This window comes from Vigna unguiculata, chromosome 3 (assembly GCF_004118075.2).
Source record: "Vigna unguiculata cultivar IT97K-499-35 chromosome 3, ASM411807v1, whole genome shotgun sequence".
Classification (NCBI taxonomy): Eukaryota; Viridiplantae; Streptophyta; class Magnoliopsida; order Fabales; family Fabaceae; genus Vigna; species Vigna unguiculata.
Genome location: NC_040281.1, coordinates 10,437,630 through 10,458,401, shown reverse-complemented (window position 1 = coordinate 10,458,401; position 20,772 = coordinate 10,437,630). Strand labels below are relative to the sequence as shown.

Below are 20,772 nucleotides of genomic sequence, written 5' to 3'. Positions count from 1 at the left end.
GATCCGAGACAGCGAGCCTCATTGTTAACCAAAACGTGCTTTGTGTTCAGTTTAATTGACAAGCATAGCTCCCAAGTCCTAAATGATTTTTTTCTGCAGAATGCTACTCAGCTTCTGGTGCCTAACGTTAGTGTCCTTAAAATGTTATACGCAATGATCATACCATTCGCTTAGATACTATTACTACTACTAATTATTAGATTTTTTTTTTTGAGAAAATAATGAAAGAAAATTGCTTTTCACTAGCAGTACAAACAGTTCTTGGTCATCACAGAATAAATTTTGTATTAGTATTAATTTAGTACCAGTCTTCTGTTGAAAATTGACTATTTTGTAAGAATGGATTAAAAGTAGTGTCAATTTTCGTACTCACAACGAAACAAATGATCCAGTTAAATATCACACTGGTAAACTGTAGTCTAGCCATTAATTAACAGGTATACCAAATCTTTTTGACTTCCAATTTACCAAACAAATTCTAGGTAACTGTCTTTTTCCTTCTAATATTATATCGTGTCCAAACGATCCCACTTTTTCTTGAACTTCTGAACACCAGAAGTTCATAGCTTGAGATGAAGGGCACCACTTTACTTTTAATCAATTAATCCAGTTTCATTCTAAGATGCAGTGAATAATGGCTGTAATTTATGGCAGAGAACCATTTTTATACAGCTAACCTTTCCACGCGGGCATCATTTGTACCAGTTTCCACTACAGCGTACCCTCTTCATGCAATACTTGTCAATTAATTAATATGATCAAAGCAAAACTATGGCATCCCAATAAAAAATTCCAAACAAACATTTGATTGCAGAGAGATCATTCAGATGCTGGTTTATATGCAAGGCAATCGAAATTATGTGCCTTCATACTGCAATAAAATAGAGCACGAGGCTAACGATTTTTCAGAAATTTTGTGCATCTGAGTCTACTGGCAAACACCGTGTTTGATAAGGAAAAAAAGTAGCAAGAAATAACATAACACGAAAGAAAATGAATGAAACAATAAAGTAGCAACGTTTAAAGAAAAACAAGGCACAATATGAAAAGAAATATAGAAAAAAGAATAAAAAATCATGGTTAATCGACTTTTACAATGGACTCTAGGCACAATTTCTTGTGGTTTCTCACCACAAAAACATGGGAGTTGTATCTTCCAAGCTGCATTCCTCCACATACTATAGGAGAAAAGAAAAGACATCGGTCTCTCCTTTTTTATCCACCATATGGAACGCATCTCCACCCAATAATTGCATAACTACTTATGATTAGCATAGTTCAAGCACATCAAAAGCTATCAATCATGTCAATTTTTTGAAAGATCTACCTCTATATGATATAGAAACACATCTATCGGTACAAAGACAAATGTGTACATCTGTAGACTCGACAATCGAGTTTATTGAGATTCCACCCCTGCTAGGAGGACACAGAAACTCAAATCAAACCCAAACAATCAACAGCAGGTAAGAAAACAAAAGCTGGAAACTAGTCCACAATATAAAATGAAACATCAATGATCAGCACAAAGCCATCATTAGTAAATATCCAAGGAACCAGCATTAAAAATGTATAAGCTGTAACCAAATAGAAAATTCCTTTCCTCCAATCAACAAGATTAATAACCAAAGCAAATACAAAAAAAGAAAAAAAAAAAAGAGGGAAATTCTGATTTAATGTACAAGCACACTGGCCACTCAATCATGTACCAGCATTGGGTAGGGCTGCCATAAAGGAATTGTAAGAAGACTCAAGATCAAAGTGAAGCTGCCGCGCCTGTTGTTCCGTCAACTCATCAGCTGCACCCATCTTGGATAACCTTGCAATCCATTCTTTCATTTTGGTTTTACCCTCAAAATCGGGCGGCAGGATTGTCAACTTATTGAGAGAAGCATAAAGGTCCGAGAGCAGTGGATGCACCTGATCCACAGCCACCATGTTAAGTTTCAAGGAATCCATGGATGTAATAAAATTCTGCACACACTCAGCCACAGCAGCAGCCGAAGTGGAAGCAGAGGCAGCTGCAGTCGCGCGATGCTCCACCGTAGCAGGCACACCAGACACCACAAGGCGGTTTAGTGCAGCCGGGCACTCCATCTTATAAGTGTCTGCAAACCGCTCAATGCTAGGCACAGTGTCTTTAAGGGTGGAAGCTAAGGTTTTGAAATGAGCAATGAGCTTCTGGCACTCCAACTCATATTCCTGGGGTGAGATTATGTCTCTAACATAGGCTTTCTCAAGCCTCTCAGTGGCCTTTATGATGGCATAAAGCTCGGCAAAGTTGTCAAACATTTCTCTCTCGCGCTTGTCATTCCAGAGCTTAACCTCCATGGTACTCATGAGTATACGAACACAATATATTCAAACCAATCACACAGTGGGGATGGAGGAAAATTGGAGAAGAGAACGGGACACGCGCAAAGAGAAGGGTGGTCTTCTTCGCTGAAAGTAAACCCACAAAACCAAAACATAGCATGTTAACTACAGCTAAGATCACAGCGCTACAAAGGGGATCTAACAACTAACACCATTATTTCATCACACCAAACATCAAAATGCAAACAAAACAGTAACCAAAGTACTCACAGACCCAGCAGAAGAAAAACACTAAAAATCTCAACTTTGTCTCAGATAAATCAAAACTAATTCAAGACAGTGAACTAATCTCAACTTTCTCCCAAATATAAACTCTGGGTATCAGAAAACTTTCCTCCTCAAACTGAAAAATAAGGGTAAAACGCGGTTTCAACGAAAACAATGGACGTTATAGGTTTCCAAAATCTCCCTCAAATTTCCCACGAACCAAACAACAACGGAGCATAAACACAAACGAAAACGAAGAAATCAGCAGACAGGCAAGACCAAAAATAAAAAACAGAAAAAAGAAACCCCATGTAAAAAAAAATTCATGACAAGAAACCCCAAATCAAAAGAAATTGCAAAGGTGAAAAGCAATAATCAAGAGAGACAGAGAAAGAAAGAGCAAGAGAGAGAAAGAGAGAGAAAAAAAAGGCTTACAAGAAGCAGAAGACGTTATGGAATGGGTGAGAGAGAGGTGCGTTCCATATGATGATTAAGAAGGGAATGGATTGCATGAAATAAATCGGGTGCGGTACGGTCCACGGGGAAAGAGAAAGGGGTTGCGTGTGGGCTCCCACATATTATTATTGCTGCACGCCACGGCTTACGGCATCGACGTGTAGCAGTTGAAAACCAAATAACTACTAATAAGAAACCAAACGCAATGCTCAAATCTCAATGCATTCCGCTTACTATTTCCACCTCCTTCTCCCTTCTCTCCAACACGTTACCCACCAAATCACACATTTCCCCTTTTCAATTTCATTATGTTTCAACCTAACCCTGACCTAACTATTCTCTTTTTTTTTTTCTAACCATTTCAAATATTTTTTTATTCTTTCCTCACAATTTCAATACATAAAACATTTATTAATGTCACCACCATTTTAATCTTCTTGTTTTTTATAAGGTTTACAAAGACTTTAAATTGTATAGATAGATGTATGTTTAATTTTTCAAAGAAAAAATAATTGTATTTAATATTTTTTACTATTATAATTGTGAAAATTTGGGACACGTGGCTTATTTTAAACTAATACTAATTTGGACCTCCTTAACGAAAAAATATCAATAATTCAATCTTAGCATTTGATGATTACACAAATGAGATTATCATTGTGCATTATTGCTTAGTGACAAGCCAATGTCAACTTCATCTATTTGGATTTGTAGGTTGTAATTTCATTTTGACGGCATTTGAAGGTTCTAATTAAGACAATAAACCTATTAAAATTTTGAGACAATAAACTCACATTGGGAGCTAGATTTTTTATTCATTAGTAAAATTTTTATTTCAAAAGATGAAAATACGAAAAACATAATTAAACTTTCCATCGTTTACAATGGGTTAAATATGTTTTTCTCCCTTAATTTTCACAGTGAATTTTGGAATTGATTTATTTTAAAATTTTAGACCAATTTAATATTTCATCTTTCGAAATACGTGGATTTAGTCATTTTAATCAAATTTTTTTAAGTTTATTTGACATTTCAAACGCATTTTATAATAGTATTTGACTTAACATTAAAGAAACAATGTGTCAAACAGTATAAACAACTTAAATATAATCTTGAAATGCGTATGGAAAATCAAATAAACCTAACAAAATTTGATTAAAATGACTAAATCCACATATTTTGAAAGATGAATGATTAAATTGGTTTAAAGTTTCAAAATTGACTAATTCCAAAATTCGTTTATGGGACAAAAACATATTTAATCTTTTAAAATATTTTATTTTTATGTTATAAAATAATTTATAGGTAATTGTGATAAAAATGTCTAGAGTCTATAATAATTACCTAGTATAGATTATATTATTGAGTAGTTTTTATGAATATCTATCCAAGCATTATTATAGCTACCACAACAAGTAAACAAATATTACAATATATATAGTGACATTTATGATACCCAAAATATTAGTTACAAAATTATGTTGGAGGAAACTATGCTCCTTTAGCAAGCAAGCTTGGATTTGTCGAAATTCACCTTGAATCTAGAATATTCTATGGAGAACTTCTCTAGAGTGGAAGATACCACCAAAAATAGATGTACCTTTGTTTTTATTATTTTTTTTCTCTTCAAACACATACCTTTGCTTGTGGCTCTCTTTTGTAATGTTATAGCATTTTCTTATGTAAGACATGAAAAATATCTTTAGGAGTAAATCTAATGAAATTGGCCATTCCTATAATGAATGATAGGTTTCTATCAAGTATATCACAATGGTGTTAATATTAATGTTTTATTATATAAGGCAATCGGCATATACTTTGTGGTCTGCTTTTCAAATTATATATCTCTAATATTATTTGAAAATATATGCATATTAATTATATAAGTTTTTAACAATATTATATATCATTAATTTTTGGTTAATTTTTTTTTTCTTAATTTTAGTGAAAATTTGAATTAGTCCTCTTAAATTTTTTGAATCAATTTAATTTCTCAACTCTATAAATGTGTGGATCTAATCTTTTTAATCAGATTTATTAAGTGTATTTGATGTTTCGAATATATTTCATTATAATATTTTATGTTGTTTACACCGTTTGACACATGTTCGCTTCAATGTTAATTGAGAGACGCGTTTCAAAGTCGATAAACTTAGAAAAAATTGGTTGAAAGATTAAATATACACATTTATAAAGATAATGGACTAAATTGGTTCAAAAATTTTAGAAAAAACTAATTTCAATTTGCACAAAATTGAATGACCAAAAACATATTTAACTCTTAATCTTTTACAAAATATTTGTTTAGAGAGTAAAGTATCTCTCATCAATAATAAATGTATAACAATATTAAAAAGTAGGTTAAAATTAATACAATTTTATTATAACATCTCTACCGTGGTCAAGGATTTTACATTAACTAAATACAATATTAATTTTATTACATATAAAAAGGTGTAAATATTACTTATAATTTTGCAAGGTAAAATTAAATTTAAAATTCATTTTCGTTGTATTATGTTAAAGTCATTTAAATCTTTTTTAATTATTAAGTACATGTTGAACTAAAAATCAATTTTTAAAATTAATTCATGTTGATAAATTGTTTAAAAACCTTCATAATTAATTTCTAAAGTCAATTCAAGATAGCAAATTCATAATCAATTTCTAAAGTCAATTCAAGATGGCAAATTCACATACACAGACAAAATCAACTCTTTCTAATTTCTTCATTAACTAAAATCAATTTTTTATAACTAGTAAAATCAATTCTCTAAATACATGTCAAAACACATTATTTATTATGTCATTTACTACTGAACCATTTTTATACCACCTATTATATTATCTACTATCTTATTACTACCAAATAACCCATAAATATTAATGAGATATTGATGTATCAATGTCTCTCATTTTATATGAATCTTAATATACAATGTTAAGAGATGTATATTTTTTTTTTTTAAATTAATCTACTTCAAGTAGCAAGTAATTTTATTTTTTATTTAAAAAATAGAATATTTAGAAAATTGTATTATCATAGATATTTTTTACCTAGTCATTAAATGGAAGTGAGAATCCAAAAGTTTTCAAATTAGAAGAAAAGCTTTGATGTTACAAAAATGTCAAATTACTTTTTTTTTTTCTAGAAACGTAATGTTATCTTTTACTATTTCATTTAATAAAATCGTATAAAATTTTGAGATAATTTATATGATTTTAGAGAAATATATAAATTATTCTTAAGAATAGTTATAGACTTATAGTGAATTAAATAGATTTTAGTAATTTTTTAAAATTGAGATCTCTAAAATTTATAATGTTTTCTGAACATGTAAAGGGAAAACATTCTGGCACACATTTGCTACCTACAGATACACCCGTTGGTTGGTTCCACCAGTAAGGTAAATCTGAATTGTGGTGACTCATCCTTTGCCTTTCCTCTTGGTAAATGACAATTTAGGAAGTTACTTTCTTGTTGGGGTTTGAGTTTTTGGGGATTTATATAGTATTTAGGAATCTTAGGCTTAACACCAAACTCATTCATGTCATTAATCCTGGTATTAGCACAAATTTGTTGTGTCTGTCTATGATTCCATCTTATAGCTATTGATTGTGTAATATTAACATTAACATGATGCATATGGGTGATGAGAGAGTAAGAGTGTTGTTTCTTCTGTTGCTGATGCCACTGCCAATTGTTCTGGGTTGGGGAAAGGAGGGTCACTATGCCATTTGCAAGATTGCACAGGTAAAGTAACAATACCACCCTACTCTTTGCATTTACATATCTTTCTAGATTCATTATCAATGTCTCAATTATTCTTAAATTAGTTTCAATATATAACAAATGATAACAGATCCAGTGTAGTGTAGAACAAGCTGTGAAAGCAATGAATTATAAATGAAGGGTTTGTTAGAAGCTTAGTTGGTTTCGGAGTATAAGGGGTTTTGGGGTTTTACCATGTCTGTGTGTTTATCCTGAGACCGCAGTGTTGGTAATAAATTCTTGGAGGGTTTGAATTGCAGGAGTATCTTAGTGAAGATGCTCTATTTTCTGTCAAACAATTGCTTCCAGATTCTGCTGAAGGTGATCTTGCTGCAGTGTGCTCTTGGGCGGACGCGGTTAGGTTTAATTACCACTATCGTTGGAGTAGTGCTTTACATTATGTTGACACGCCGGATTTCAAGTGTAACTACGAATACTGCAGTGAGTATGTTTGGCCCTTTGGTACATTGGCTTTGATGGAATTTTTGTATATGTAGGTTCTCTTTGGATAAACTTATCAACAGATACTTAAATGAATAGAAAATAAGAAGCTAAAATGAATTATACTTCTTCTATAAGTTAAACTGTGAACTTCTGGAAAAGGCCAACAAGACTTTGGATAACACACTTTAAGTTCATTTTAATTTCTTATTTTCTTTCTTCTATTAGTATTTCCCGTGATGTTTATCCAATAAGACTTTAGACTGTTCAATGACCACGCACTTTCCAAGTTACTATATTGCGACTCTCATGATTCTTGAAGGAGACTGCCATGATTCTTCCAAGCATAAACATAGGTGTGTAACGGGAGGAATATACAACTATACAATGCAACTTAAATCAGCTGATGCAGGCCCTTCATCTGAATTAAACTGTATGTGCATGCATTCACAGAGTGCATTCTTAATTTTCTAGTTACATACGAAGATATGTCCTTTAATTTTCTGTTCTGATTTTATCAAATACAGATAATTTGACTGAGGCACTTCTGTTCTTGTCACATTTTGTTGGGGATGTTCATCAGGTTTCTTCTTCTTGTTTCCTATTTAAAATATTATCAAAAACACAAGTTAGTCTTGGTCCAAAAAGTAACTATGGCTTTCAAATATTTTGTCCTGGATTTGCATGAGTGGCAAATTGGAGTTTTTGAATTTATCTATGGGCAGGTAAGTTGAGAAATGAGAACTTGAAACTCTAAAACAAGCATTGGTGGTAATTAGTCAATATATTATTTCCCATGTATTGTGTGAAAATTATAATCGCGGGGTTAAATGTCTTTTTTTCTTCAGCTAACTTGTAATTGCAAGGATATGTAATTTCATTCCTGATTTCTGGTGCAGCCCCTACATGTTGGTTTCCTTGGAGACCTAGGTGGAAATTCAATTACAGTTCGTTGGTACAGAAGGAAAACAAATCTCCATCATGTAAGTGCCTAGAATCAGATTCTATGTTTGTTGATAACATAACACTGGTGTATTCCCTTCCGTGACTTAACTGTACTAAGTAACTGAAATTGTTTTTTTTCCCCTTTTCGTAGTGTAACTTAACGAAGATTTATTGTTTTCTGAGAGAAACTTTACTTGTAGTGGAACTCTCTATTATTTTTTATTCCGTATCTTGTTGCTTTCTTCATTGTGTTTGGGAGAGAGGTAATATGGGCAAGGAAAAGATTTAGAAACCAAGTCCATTTTTAAGGAAAAATATATGAGTTTTAATTTTAATTCTATTTATTCTTTGCAGTTTGAACTGATACCTACACTTGGCATTTGATGCCAAAGTTAGAGAAACCTTATTGTATTCTCACATGCTGTAGGTAAAAGATGCACCCACTTTTGCAAGTGATCTAATTTCTTTGACACTAAGATCTTGTACATAATCCTTTGGTTTTTATCTGTTGGTTATCATGCTCATCCAATCTATCCCCGTCAATAATGCAGTAAATCGATTAAATTCAGTGATTTCGGTTTTGGTCCAGGTGTGGGATGACATGATTATTCAGTCTGCTCTAAAAACATTCTATGATTCAGATCTTTCTATTATGATACAAGCTATTCAAAGGAATATTACAGTGAGTTTCATTTTTCTAATTTTTTAATGCATTTATTCAAATGATGAAGATACCCAGCGTAGGTAAACTGAAACTTTTTCTTGGGTCATCATCATAGTTATTGCTATGCTGGGACTTGTACAGATACGTCTCGATCAAAGTGGCTAACTATTGTTTTTACTCTCTTTCTGCAGGATAATTGGTCAAATGATGTATCGATTTGGGAACATTGTGCACACAACTACACTGCCTGTCCAGATCGGTATCAGCATAAAACACAGTCTTTTTCATTTTGCTCTCTAGTTTTGTCTCATTGGCTGCTTAGTATTAAACTGGTTACAGTATTCATTGCTTGATAGTCAATATTTTGATATGCATATTGACAAATTTATATTCATTTCTTGTGCCTCATTTTCATAACTCTGCACCTTGAAAACGTGGAATTGATTAAGTTGAAATAATTATCTTAATCACAATACCAGTTACTACCTGTAACTTACCTAGTAAGGTTACCATTGTTGTTGCATATCTAGATAGCTAAGGACTTCCCATGGTTTGCCACATCACATTCTTGCATACAACTTGTATAATTTGAAATTGCATATTCTGATTTTATTGGTTTCAATTCAGGTATGCTTCTGAAAGCATTAGCTTAGCATGCAAATTTGCCTACAAGAATGCTACACCAGGAAGCACTTTAGAAGGTATGTCCTATTTCTCATGGACAAATAGAACATTAGAGGAACTCCATAATCGTCAGCTAGAGCTTTTTCCTCTTTTCCTTCTACTGTGGGTAGTGTTATTTCTTTAGTATCCTTGTTTGATATGAAAAAGACAGGAGGGAGTGATTTTTTGTTTATTTGTGTTGTGTTCTTTTCTATTTCGATTGTGCGAATCCATTTTCTTCTACTTAATCTTCATCTTTTATTAAATATATTAATAGAATAAAATCTAAAGTGTGTATCACAATTTTCTCTGTACCTGGTCATGACCGATGGAACGCACCAACTTATTCAATGTTCAATGATTGTGATCCGTGTGCAATATTTTATTTGGTTTCATAATATCTGGAGGATTCCCTTCATTCTTTATTATTCTATTCAATAATGTAGATGAGTACTTCCTTTCTCGGTTACCTATTGTGGAAAAAAGACTGGCTCAAGGTGGTGTGCGACTTGCAGCTATCCTCAACCGTATCTTTGCTTCTAAGACCAGAATTGCTCAAGCTTGAACACATCTTCAGAGGATCAGCATCCATGATAAATAGTGCTGTCACTTGTGTATCTACCAAAGGAGAGAGACCTTCAGTACTCTTCTCTTGCCAACTCTTTTAATATAAAAGTAGCACAGTTCTTCTTGATTTGCTTATATGCCTGTTCATTGATCCTAAGGGACAATTTGCTTGATTTGGACTATAAGCACATTACCTACCTAAAACATTCTAAAGAGTTTCTATGTTGTTGTGATTTGTGTGCTTAACACATGTAAATGCTTATCATTCAAAATATAATACTTATGAGGTCTTTACTTTGTATTTATCAAAGAAATTAACTTTGGACCACTATTCTCACACAATCAGATTGTAAAGGAAGAAAAACTGAATTTTGCATATTTTCTGAAGTTTACACATGCACACATATAGCTCACAAAGATTTGAACAGTAACTGAGAAAACTAACTATAACCAACTATATTTGAATTTACTTCAACACTCCCCCTAATTCAAATACTCATAAGTAAAAAATCCTAACTCTCCTCTAAGTTTCACAAATCTGTCAGACCTAATTGTCTTAGTTAGGATGTCTGTCAACTCAACTTCTGTTGAGCAATAAGCCAATTGAAGCTCACAATTATTCACTTGTTTATAGTCTTAACTTGTTTAAGAGAAACCGGATTCCTGACCAGATTGATAGCTGATTTCGTGTCAACTAACATTTTTACATCTATTAAAAATGAAAATTGATTTTTACATCAAACAAAATGCACCGTAGTTTTTAATCATTTCAAAGACAATGATTTAACATTTTTTGATGCCAATTATCCAACTTTTTTGTTTCTTTATTTTCAATATTTTTAATCAAGTAGCTTTTATATTATTACTTGCATTAACAATAATTCAGTACAACTATTCATGAGGCTTTTATTTTTTATTTTTTTAAATATGCTTATTTTCTTGCAATGGATTTATTTTATAGAATAAATATATCTTAAAATTATCCTAAGATTCATACAAGCGTTTTTTTTTTTTTAATTTCATAGGTATGTCCAAATATATGTTTTTCTATAATCATAAGGATAACATGATAAGTTATTATATATAAATGAACTACAGAAACATACAAAAGAAAATGAATAACGGTGTAAGAAGATAATTGAGTAAATAACACATTTGTAACTTAAAATAGCTGCTATTTTATAGTTTAGTAAAATAAAGGGAAGAAAATTAAGTAAACTTAACTGTGTATCTCTCACAAAAAAAAATCTATCAATTTAAGTGCTGTTTTAAGTACTTATAAATTTAGTATTTAAACAAATTTGAAAATAAAATATGTTTGATAGAGAAAAAAATTAATATTATTTTCGTTTAATTTAGAAAACCTTTCTATAAATTTTTAAAGTAATGAAAAAAATACTTTAATTGTAGTTTTCACTCCAACCATATTAATTTTGAGAACTTTTAAATTAAAAAAAAATACTATTTCTCTGAAAACTTTGAAACAATTATCAACTTAATTGATCTACTTTTGTCACCTCAAAATAGAAATATTGTTCAAGAGATGGTTATTATTTTTCAACTAATACAGATAAGTTGCATTATTATATTACTGAATAATATTTTTTATATTTTTTATTTAATTTGACAGAGAATGTCGGCAATGTGATGCTCATTTCCTCTATAAATAAAATAGCTGTAACATCACTTTCTCCCTCTACACAGATAAATTGCTTACCCAGATTTTCTCTTTTTCCACTATTTTTTTTAAGTTTTGAATTTTGAATTCCAAGTTATAAATGTATAATGTGTACCGGGTAAATAATGATGATAATTTCTCTTATGTTTAATTTAATGTTACAAATAACAATCAATATACCTCTGATTTTATGTTACATTCTCTTGCAAAAATATCATTAAAACATGTAAAGGAAAGACTTGAACATAAAATCAAACAAACAAAAAAAAACTAATATTCTGAGAATTTAAAAATAATAATAATAGTGGTTTATTAAATTAGAATTTCGCTTAAAGATTGACTTTGTTACATATTAACATTAAAACCACCAACATCTCTCTCACTTTTTAGAAGCTGTAAGTTTTGTTCTGTCTGGTGTTCCCTTTGAATGTGGTGATAAAAGGTAAGAGAGTTAAAGAAAATAATGAAAAATAATTAAAGTAAAAAAAATGAGATAATTTGGATAAGATAAATTAAATTAAATGAGAAGGATAAAATTTTATATTTTATCAATAATCTGATAGTTATTATTATTAAAAAAAAAAAAACTACCTTATGTTGATAGCAATATAGTTGATGATGTTTTCTTTCAATATATATCTTCACCTAAAATACTACTTATCTCTCGTATCCTTGTTTCTTAGCAAATACATTTATCTAAACCACTATAATTTCTACTATTCTCTTTAATATACATGGAAACAATAAAAATATATTAAGTTAAAATACTATATGAATAATTAAAAAAGTTAAAGTTAAATTATTATCACATTTATTTCTCCATTTTTTTTTATATTTTGAATGAAAAACACCATATTGTTGTAAATTTTGAAGATCCAAAATAGAAATTTTACATTTTAAATTAACATATTCACTATTGAAAGAGTATATAACAAATCTTATAGGGACAATTTCTTTCAACACTCCATATTCTTTTTGCACGTACAGAAAGGGTTTAAAATATTCATAGGTTGAAAACATTTAGGATTTATAAATATATTTACAGAATAAGTTAAAAATACGAAATTAGTGTAAATATATACAATGAGTTCAATTTATTAATATTAAACGAAAATATCTTAAAAATTGAAAATGAATCATATGAAAATATGAAAAGTATAATCACTATACAAAACTAGAAATGTGTGTTTAAAATATGTATCATAGAAGATTAACATGGTTTGAAAAATAACTAGAGTTATAAGGAATGGGAAGAAAGTGAAATTCTAGATTGCCATGTGGATTCGACAACAACAAAAATGTACAAGGTTGTTCTCCATTTCTCAAAACAAATATGAGGTTTTTCGAGTGAACAAAGGATACAATTGTCACAATGTTATGAAAATTCTCTCAAATAATATGGCTAGCGATGAAAAAAGAATTTGTGTACTGAAATTAAATTTGTTTTTTATTTAGGCTGATGAAATTAAAGTTGTTTTTTAAAGAGATTATTTTTTATTAACTTGTATACTTTACGTTGCAACTTATTTGAATTTAAGAAGAATAAATATATTTGCACTAACATGTATTTTTATTTAGATTATACTTTAAGATCAAAATTTACATTTTAAAGAATTGATTTTAAACAATTTTATTTAATACTTTTTTAAATATTTGCAAGCATATATATATATATATATATATATATATATATATATATATATATATATATATATATATATATATATATATATATATATATATATATATATATATATATATATATATATATATATATATATATGTCACATCCTATATTATATATAAAAAATTATAGGTATTAATTGTTAACCTTATTTTAAATTGAACTTTGTGGAATTTTAAGTTGTAGGACCGTGTATGTTAAAAAGAAATACTTTATTCATACTAAATCATTATTGTTAGTTATTAAATAAATATATAAGTGTATAACTGGAGATAAATTAAATAAATATAAGAGGATAGTAAATAAAAATAATTTAAATTGAACTAAATAGAATAATATATGATTCAAAATAAATAAAATATTAATATAACACCCATGAGTTTATCAAGATTAATATAAACAGAGTTTAACCTCTCTCTCTCTCAATATGTGAATTTGCCAAATTATTTCTAGGAATCACTTATTGTGTTTTGTGAAAATGATCCAACTCTTTAAATCAGGTGTAACTTATCAAACTCTTTATAGTCAAGTATTTTGGTGAGAATTACAACCATATTTGAACCACCTTTAAATCAGGGTTTTCTCCATATCACTAATCTTTTTGTTTTGTCTTCCAATAATTGCATCCCTTTCATTCACATTATCTTCATTGCACCATTTGAAGTAATTGCATCCTTTGAAATCCTCATTTGCACTTTCCTGTTGAAAAAAACCAATCAACAAATATCACCTTAACATCCAACACTAGTCTAAGCACAAAAATAACGAAAATCATAGCTCAAACCTTATAGTTAGGGCAACCCTAGAATTGTTTCCCACCATTCTTCACTGTACTTGCCACCCTCAACACTGCAATCTCCCCACAATAGTAAATTGGAGATCCACCTAATGACCCACACCACCCACGAGGAGGAGAGACGTTGCGATTTTGTGACCCATACGAACAAGAAGAAAAAGGATGACTTCGTGTGCGAGACATTGTCTTCAACAAATTCTTTGCTCTGCTCTGCGATGAAGAAGAAGAAGAAAATCGAGATTGGGGCCAAAGGAAGATTAGGGCAAAAAAAATTAAACACATCCATTTAAAACAAACCACTGCACACGTTACACCAAAAATGCCACTGTACAATTAACATTTGTGACAAGTTTCAGTTATACTATGCCACATCACCTCACTCTTAACTGCGTTTGTGAAAAATTAACGGGGTGTACTACATTGATGCAAAATTTTAAATTTGGGTACTAAATTGAAACAAACTTAAAAATTGATACCATTTTTAAACTTTGGGACGAAATTGGATATGTTCCGACTAATTAAGCCAATATAAAATATCTTCGACAATAAATGATCTTAGCAATGTTACAGTCTTACTCTTTCTGCAACTCTCCCTTCACTATAATTTTTTGTTGGTATTGGACTTAAAGATGAGTTTGAAGGTGATGAACTTGGTGGTGAATGTTCTTATGGGACGGTGTAGTTGGAGGTAAGATAGGTGGACATGAAGGTGATGGTTTAGGGTTTAGGGTACCCTACACATGAGCCTTCAATGACACCACCTACCAACTCTTACTCAAAATGTACTTCATGGCCACCTATCTTATCACCTCTATCTCCTTCCTCGCTTTACCCCCTTGTCATAGCAACACCACGAGTTTGTGGTTACGAAGACCATAAAATCCAACCTCGACTTGTCGTTTCGCCTCCAGCTGTAAGCCTCTCTTGTCATGCATTCCTCTTCCTCTTCCACAACTATCGAACTACCTATTATCGACAATGGCTTGGTACGCAAGCCTGTAAACGCTAAACCCCCACCCACTATGTCCACTTGGGTTACCTCTAGCCATTAAATCATCAACCCTCACTAATCTCCACTAACTATTTTGAATCACCATAAAGAGAGTTGCTGAAAAATATCATAATAAGGAAATCGATGTTCATTAAAAATCATATCTTTTGAAATGTAGATTTTACCTGAAGAGGGAAGACATTTATAGCCTTTGTGAGAAGAAGAATACCCAAGAAAAGCACACTTCTATGATCTAAAATTAAGTTTGTGAGCATTATAAGGTCGGAAGAAAGGGAAACAAGAACATCCAAAGGTTCCCAAAAATATGTAATTAGGTTGTTTTTCTAACAGAATTGTGAAAGGAGTGTTAAAATTCAATGACGTAGTAAGTAATCTATTGATTAAATAAACTGCAATAGTAAAAGCAAAGTCCCAAAAACAAGAGGTAACGAAGCATGATGGAGGAGGGTACGACCAAAATCGACAATATGTCTGTGTTTCCTTTCCACCACACCATTTTGGTGGCGTGTATGAGGACAAATAAACCTATGAGTGATGCCAAAACTATTTAAAAAGGCAGTATACAGTATGAATTCCTCTCCCTAATCAGATTGAACATTTTTAATTTTGGAGTTTAATTGAGGGAGAAGTGCCAACATGAAGGGACCCACTCTTGTTAGAAAATTCAAGTGTTGGTCTAAGTCTTGCATTGAGTAAAATGACAAAATTGAACACCATATAAGGATGACGACCTATAAACTCATTGCCTTAAGGTTTTGGGTTGAAGGTGGTGTCAATCTCTTATGTGTGGGTTGACTCATGTCTCATTAATATTGTCTCTCCCTAGTGATCCTCCCTCGAAAGACTCGTCATATGGTAAGCCTTCTAAATTAGTGTCAACATGTTCTTTAAGCGATATTGGATTTCTCAGACTGCAAGCTCGTTAGTAAGATTCTTTATTTGAGACTAAAACTCGCGTATCGTTTTGTCGTCAAGAGAGGTGGTGCGAAGGTCGGTGTGAAGTTGACGAGTACGCGCTTTTGTTTGTAGATTGAAGTATTCATGAATTTTGTCTCATACCTGACATGATTGAGTTGAGCTAATGACGCTAGAGAGAATGAATTTCGACAAAGTGGATTGAAGCTAGGTGAGTAGCAGCGAGTCTTGTACTTTCCAAACTTCATAGTCAAGATTCACTTTGCCATCATGACAATCTTTTCTAACAAGATATTGCGGAAGAATGGATGGATTGATGACGAACCACTAAAGCTTGTGAGCTTTAATTATAGGTTCAATTTATTGTCGCTAGAATAGATAGTTGGATTCATCAAGTTTTTCTGAAGTTAAAAAGGGGAAGACATAATAGGAATAGATGTAGAGAAAGCCATTTAAAAAAAAAATTATTGGTGTTCCAAAGAAAGCTCTAGATACTATCTTAGATTAAAATAATAATAAATGTTATTATCATAAGAACAAATAACAAATGGAGCATTTATAGTACTTATCCTTAATAAACTATTCGTTTAGGACTAATATTGCAGCTGACAAAACATAATATTATTCTGTTCTAACATAAAGAGAAAACAAAACAGAGAATAATTTTCATGTTCTATTCTAATACAAACCGATCTTCTAATTACTTTTAAATGTTATTCTATCATTTCATGTGTTTAAATGTTAGCTTAACAATTTTTTATCTATCACCTGCTTTTGCCTCTATACAATATAATTTAGTTGAATTTAGACATTACTTTTCAATATGATCTAGTGTACTATTTTCTAAAGATAACACAACATTTCTCTCAATTATAAAAAAAACAAAATTTTCTTCATGTGGCCATTAATGGTGAGTTGCTAAATTGTGAAGCCGTATCATGTGACAATTATTGACGAGTTGCAGCTGTAAGAGATTACAGTACATGTAACCAAGTGACAACTGTACGCCAAAAACATGGGTCTAAAAATATCTGCTTCATTATTACACACGATTTGCTCAAAGATTATGCTTCTATGTCCTTCAGGCTTAGGGTATCCAAACAACTTTTTGTGCTTTTGGTTATCTATATATAAGGGTGCTCCACCTCTGCTAAAAGGGTGCATTTCGTGAAAAAAAAAAAAATGGGGTTAGGAGCACTATTTGTTGGGTTCTTCTTCCTTTCTTGTGTGGTGCCAAAAACCTCACCGACTTGTACATTTCCTGCAATCTACAACTTTGGGGACTCCAATTCAGACACTGGAGGCATATCAGCTTCATTTGTGCCAATTCCTGCACCTTATGGCGAGGGTTTTTTTCATAAACCTTCAGGAAGGGACTGTGATGGCCGTCTCATTGTAGATTTCATAGGTATAATGAACTTTGAAATACCCTTATCTTATCACTTTCTGTTATGCTGTTTCCAACTTTGCATTTTAACAATTTAGGCTCTGCAATGTTCATTAGTTGTGTGTCGATGAATAGTAATTTTCCTAGTTTTGATTTGCCTCAACTCTGCTATTTATACTCTATTGTGCAGCTGAGAAGCTAAATTTGCCTTACTTAAGTGCCTATCTGAATTCCCTTGGAACCAATTACCGGCATGGGGCAAATTTTGCCACTGGGGGATCCACCATTAGGAAGCAGAATGAAACCATATTTCAATATGGGATAAGTCCTTTCTCGCTTGACATCCAGATTGTGCAATTTAACCAGTTCAAAGCTCGCACCAAACAACTCTACGAAGAAGGTAAGCAAGTTTTAGTTAAAAAGTTCAAACCTTGTTATGTTGGTTGGTTCTTTGTTGATCATGTGTTTGTGTTGGTATTTGTTTGCTGCAAATTTAGCCAAAACCCCACTTGAGAGGAGCAAGCTTCCAGTGCCTGAGGAGTTCTCTAAGGCTCTCTACACTTTCGACATTGGTCAAAATGATCTCTCAGTTGGATTCAGAAAGATGAATTTTGACCAAATACGTGAATCCATGCCAGATATTGTTAACCAATTAGCCAATGCAGTCAAAGTAAGTAGCCACCTGGTTCACTTGAAAAGAACTAGTAATTGACTCAAAATGACCTTGTGTTTTGATGATTCTTTTCTGAAAAAACAAGAAAGTAAAATGAATTTTGAAGTTAAAATCAACTTATGAGTTGAATTTTAAGAAAGTTTATTGAAATGAAATCGTTTGCAGAATATTTACGATCAAGGAGGTAGGTCATTCTGGATACACAACACAAGCCCCTTTGGGTGCATGCCGGTACAACTATTTTACAAACACAATATACCAGATGGCTATCTTGATGAGTATGGATGTGTGAAGGATCAAAATGAGATGGCTACTGAATTCAACAAGCACCTCAAAGACCGAATCATCAAACTCAGAACAGAGCTTCCAGAGGCTGCAATTACTTATGTAGATGTCTATGCTGCAAAGTATGCACTCATCAGTAACACCAAAACTGAAGGTAACTTGTTTACTATTTTCACAAGGTGTTTGATAATGATTTTAGGCAAAGTTTAACAGTTTAATTTTCAGGATTTGTGGATCCTATGAAGATCTGTTGTGGCTATCATGTGAATGATACACATATTTGGTGTGGGAATTTGGGAAGTGCAAATGGGAAAGATGTGTTTGGTTCTGCTTGTGAAAACCCTTCACAGTATATAAGTTGGGACAGTGTTCATTATGCTGAGGCTGCTAACCACTGGGTTGCTAACCGTATACTCAATGGCTCTTTCACGGACCCACCAACACCTATCATCCAAGCATGTTACAAGAAAACAAAGCTATAACAGAAGTTGCAATACTGAATCAGACTTTATTCCTGTACTAGATAATTGAGAACCACATACTTGGTGTTCCTTTAATGTTCCAATACAGAACATTCAGGACATAGGCAAATTCATTGGCCTATTAGTGTTTTTTCAAACATTGTTTGCAACCGTCAATTTGGAATTTGACAATGCACTTTTGGCATTAATTCTCTGAAAGCATTTCATTTCTCAATATGTGCATCTTCTGGAAATTTATGTTATGCATTAATCAAATAAATTCATCACTTATTACCTGACTAGTTCGTCCACCTTGTCTTGGACTGCTCAGTAGTTCATATTTCTGCTTTTGTTTTAGACTTTGTAGCTCTGGTTAGTGATGATTTGTTCATATTTCTTGCATCAAAGTTTATGAAACCTGAAAATCACTGAAGAAGTAAAACTATAATTATAAAATTTAAAACATGTTTGTTTCTGATAAAATTGAAACTGCACATTGAAAGCCACCGAAAGTTACTTTATCTTTGGAAACAAACTCTTTTGTTCAAATTACTCTAATACTTTTATCTTTGGAGATAAACTAGTCCATTCAAATTTCATTTAAACCTAACCAGTATAACCGTATGCAAAATGTTTTATTCTAAATATAAAAATCAATACATCATTTTATGGTTTAGGAGTGTTAGTAGCATGAGTTTATCAAAATACTTACTCGGTTTGAACTTTTGATAAGGTTATTTTTATGAATATGTTGACCATGACCCAACAACATATGAGAAAAGATTCGGTCAATTCAACCAGTTAACACAGAACATAGGCACAGCATATTATATAATTCAAATTAAAAAAAAAAAAAAAAAAACTCTTCAGAATCAAATATAAATAAAATAATGTTATTGGTGGATCTCAAGTTTTAACTAATTTAATGAAACTAATCCCAGTATTTTCATTTAATTATTGTTTTATTTGTAATGACTCCAGGATCTCCATTCAATCTCTCCATGTCTAATTTTAGTTAACATCATTTAATCTCCACAAGGTCTCTACGTCTCTCATTCTCTTCCTCTTTTGAAGTTGGATTTTTTTCTTCCATTTTAAAACTTAGGTTAAAGTAAAAGAAATTGAATGATCAAAAGTTAAAGTTGGAATATAATCATTAGTTTTTTAATTTTTCCGATTGGGTTGTTTTTAATTCGAATTAACCAAAATAGAAATTTTACATTTTAGATTAACAGCTTCATTAGTATAAATAATTCTTATAGTATACAGCAAGAACAGGCCCACTACAGAATCGATCGGTCCCATTTCCTTGGGCTTAAAAGCCCAATAAGCGTCTGCAAAAAAATAATCTTCCGCTATAACAGGAGCTTATTGAGCTGTGCAGAACACATTTCATTTGACACGGAACCTCTATGACCATCATTTTCAACCGTTGATCAAAGTTCAACACTGCGTCCCCACCATACATTGGGACGGAACTTTTTATGTACGGTCAAAGATGGAATGGCACAAAGTCTTATCTATCCTCCACTCTCTGCATACAAACACCATTTTACAGGGATACAATCGTCTTTGTCTTAAGAATATGAAAGATAATATACAAGAAACACGTGCTTCTTGCCCTTCCCATAACCTGGGCACTTCACACGCCATTTCAAATTTTTCATATCAATATTACTAAATAAAGAAAACCGTCTTTTACAAGCAATTTTTTCTTAAATAACTATCTATCTAACAATTTTATTTTGGTAATAAATATTATATTTGGTGTGTGAACAGACATGGTAGAA

At 31.6% G+C, this 20,772-nt stretch overlaps 3 protein-coding genes and 1 long non-coding RNA gene across 9 annotated transcripts; 2 read left to right on the top strand and 2 right to left on the bottom strand.

The window, feature by feature from the left end:
* Nucleotides 1-1,489: 1,489 nt before the first annotated feature.
* LOC114177599 (vacuolar protein sorting-associated protein 28 homolog 2) lies at nt 1,490-3,136 on the bottom strand. The gene is made up of 2 exons (XM_028063014.1): nt 3,019-3,136; nt 1,490-2,442 (listed from the first exon to the last, which is right to left on the bottom strand). Exon 2 carries the CDS (start codon nt 2,338-2,340, stop codon nt 1,702-1,704), a length of 639 nt encoding a protein of 212 aa, XP_027918815.1. The 5' UTR covers nt 2,341-2,442; nt 3,019-3,136; the 3' UTR covers nt 1,490-1,701.
* A 3,246-nt stretch (nt 3,137-6,382) lies between these two features.
* Nucleotides 6,383-10,401, top strand: LOC114177598 (endonuclease 4-like). Of its 6 annotated transcripts, none has more exons than XM_028063012.1 (9): nt 6,383-6,446; nt 7,121-7,256; nt 7,575-7,685; nt 7,780-7,835; nt 8,152-8,235; nt 8,787-8,879; nt 9,053-9,120; nt 9,489-9,562; nt 9,971-10,401. In XM_028063012.1, the coding sequence occupies exons 2-9, from the start codon at nt 7,211-7,213 to the stop codon at nt 10,087-10,089; spliced, it is 651 nt and encodes a 216-aa protein (XP_027918813.1). In that variant the 5' UTR covers nt 6,383-6,446; nt 7,121-7,210; the 3' UTR covers nt 10,090-10,401. The 6 variants fall into 6 exon arrangements, with proteins under 6 accessions (XP_027918813.1, XP_027918811.1, XP_027918809.1 ...); XM_028063010.1 differs by having other exon boundaries at nt 7,072-7,256; XM_028063008.1 differs by having other exon boundaries at nt 6,383-6,793.
* Nucleotides 10,402-13,837: 3,436 nt separating this feature from the next.
* LOC114177600 lies at nt 13,838-16,859 on the bottom strand. The gene is made up of 3 exons (XR_003603155.1): nt 16,321-16,859; nt 14,238-14,459; nt 13,838-14,152 (listed from the first exon to the last, which is right to left on the bottom strand). It is a non-coding gene; the product is annotated as an uncharacterized LOC114177600 (long non-coding RNA).
* Nucleotides 16,860-17,229: 370 nt separating this feature from the next.
* LOC114177595 (GDSL esterase/lipase At5g14450) lies at nt 17,230-19,284 on the top strand. Its single transcript, XM_028063005.1, has 5 exons — nt 17,230-17,584; nt 17,754-17,963; nt 18,061-18,233; nt 18,402-18,675; nt 18,747-19,284. The coding sequence occupies exons 1-5, from the start codon at nt 17,359-17,361 to the stop codon at nt 19,001-19,003; spliced, it is 1,140 nt and encodes a 379-aa protein (XP_027918806.1). The 5' UTR covers nt 17,230-17,358; the 3' UTR covers nt 19,004-19,284.
* The last annotated feature ends 1,488 nt before the right edge of the window (nt 19,285-20,772 follow it).

Excerpts from the sequence above, each read along its gene's own strand:
- LOC114177598 (XM_028063007.1), top strand. The coding sequence starts at position 6,677 with ATGATGCATATGGGTGATGAGAGAGTAAGAGTGTTGTTTCTTCTGTTG. Across the intron at positions 7,253-7,574 it reads GTGTAACTACGAATACTGCA|GAGACTGCCATGATTCTTCC; the intron begins GTGAGTATGTTT and ends TGATTCTTGAAG. Across the intron at positions 9,563-9,970 it reads ACCAGGAAGCACTTTAGAAG|ATGAGTACTTCCTTTCTCGG; the intron begins GTATGTCCTATT and ends TCAATAATGTAG.
- LOC114177595 (XM_028063005.1), top strand. The coding sequence starts at position 17,359 with ATGGGGTTAGGAGCACTATTTGTTGGGTTCTTCTTCCTTTCTTGTGTG. Across the intron at positions 17,585-17,753 it reads TCTCATTGTAGATTTCATAG|CTGAGAAGCTAAATTTGCCT; the intron begins GTATAATGAACT and ends TCTATTGTGCAG. Across the intron at positions 18,676-18,746 it reads CAGTAACACCAAAACTGAAG|GATTTGTGGATCCTATGAAG; the intron begins GTAACTTGTTTA and ends TTTAATTTTCAG.
- LOC114177599 (XM_028063014.1), bottom strand. The coding sequence starts at position 2,340 with ATGAGTACCATGGAGGTTAAGCTCTGGAATGACAAGCGCGAGAGAGAA.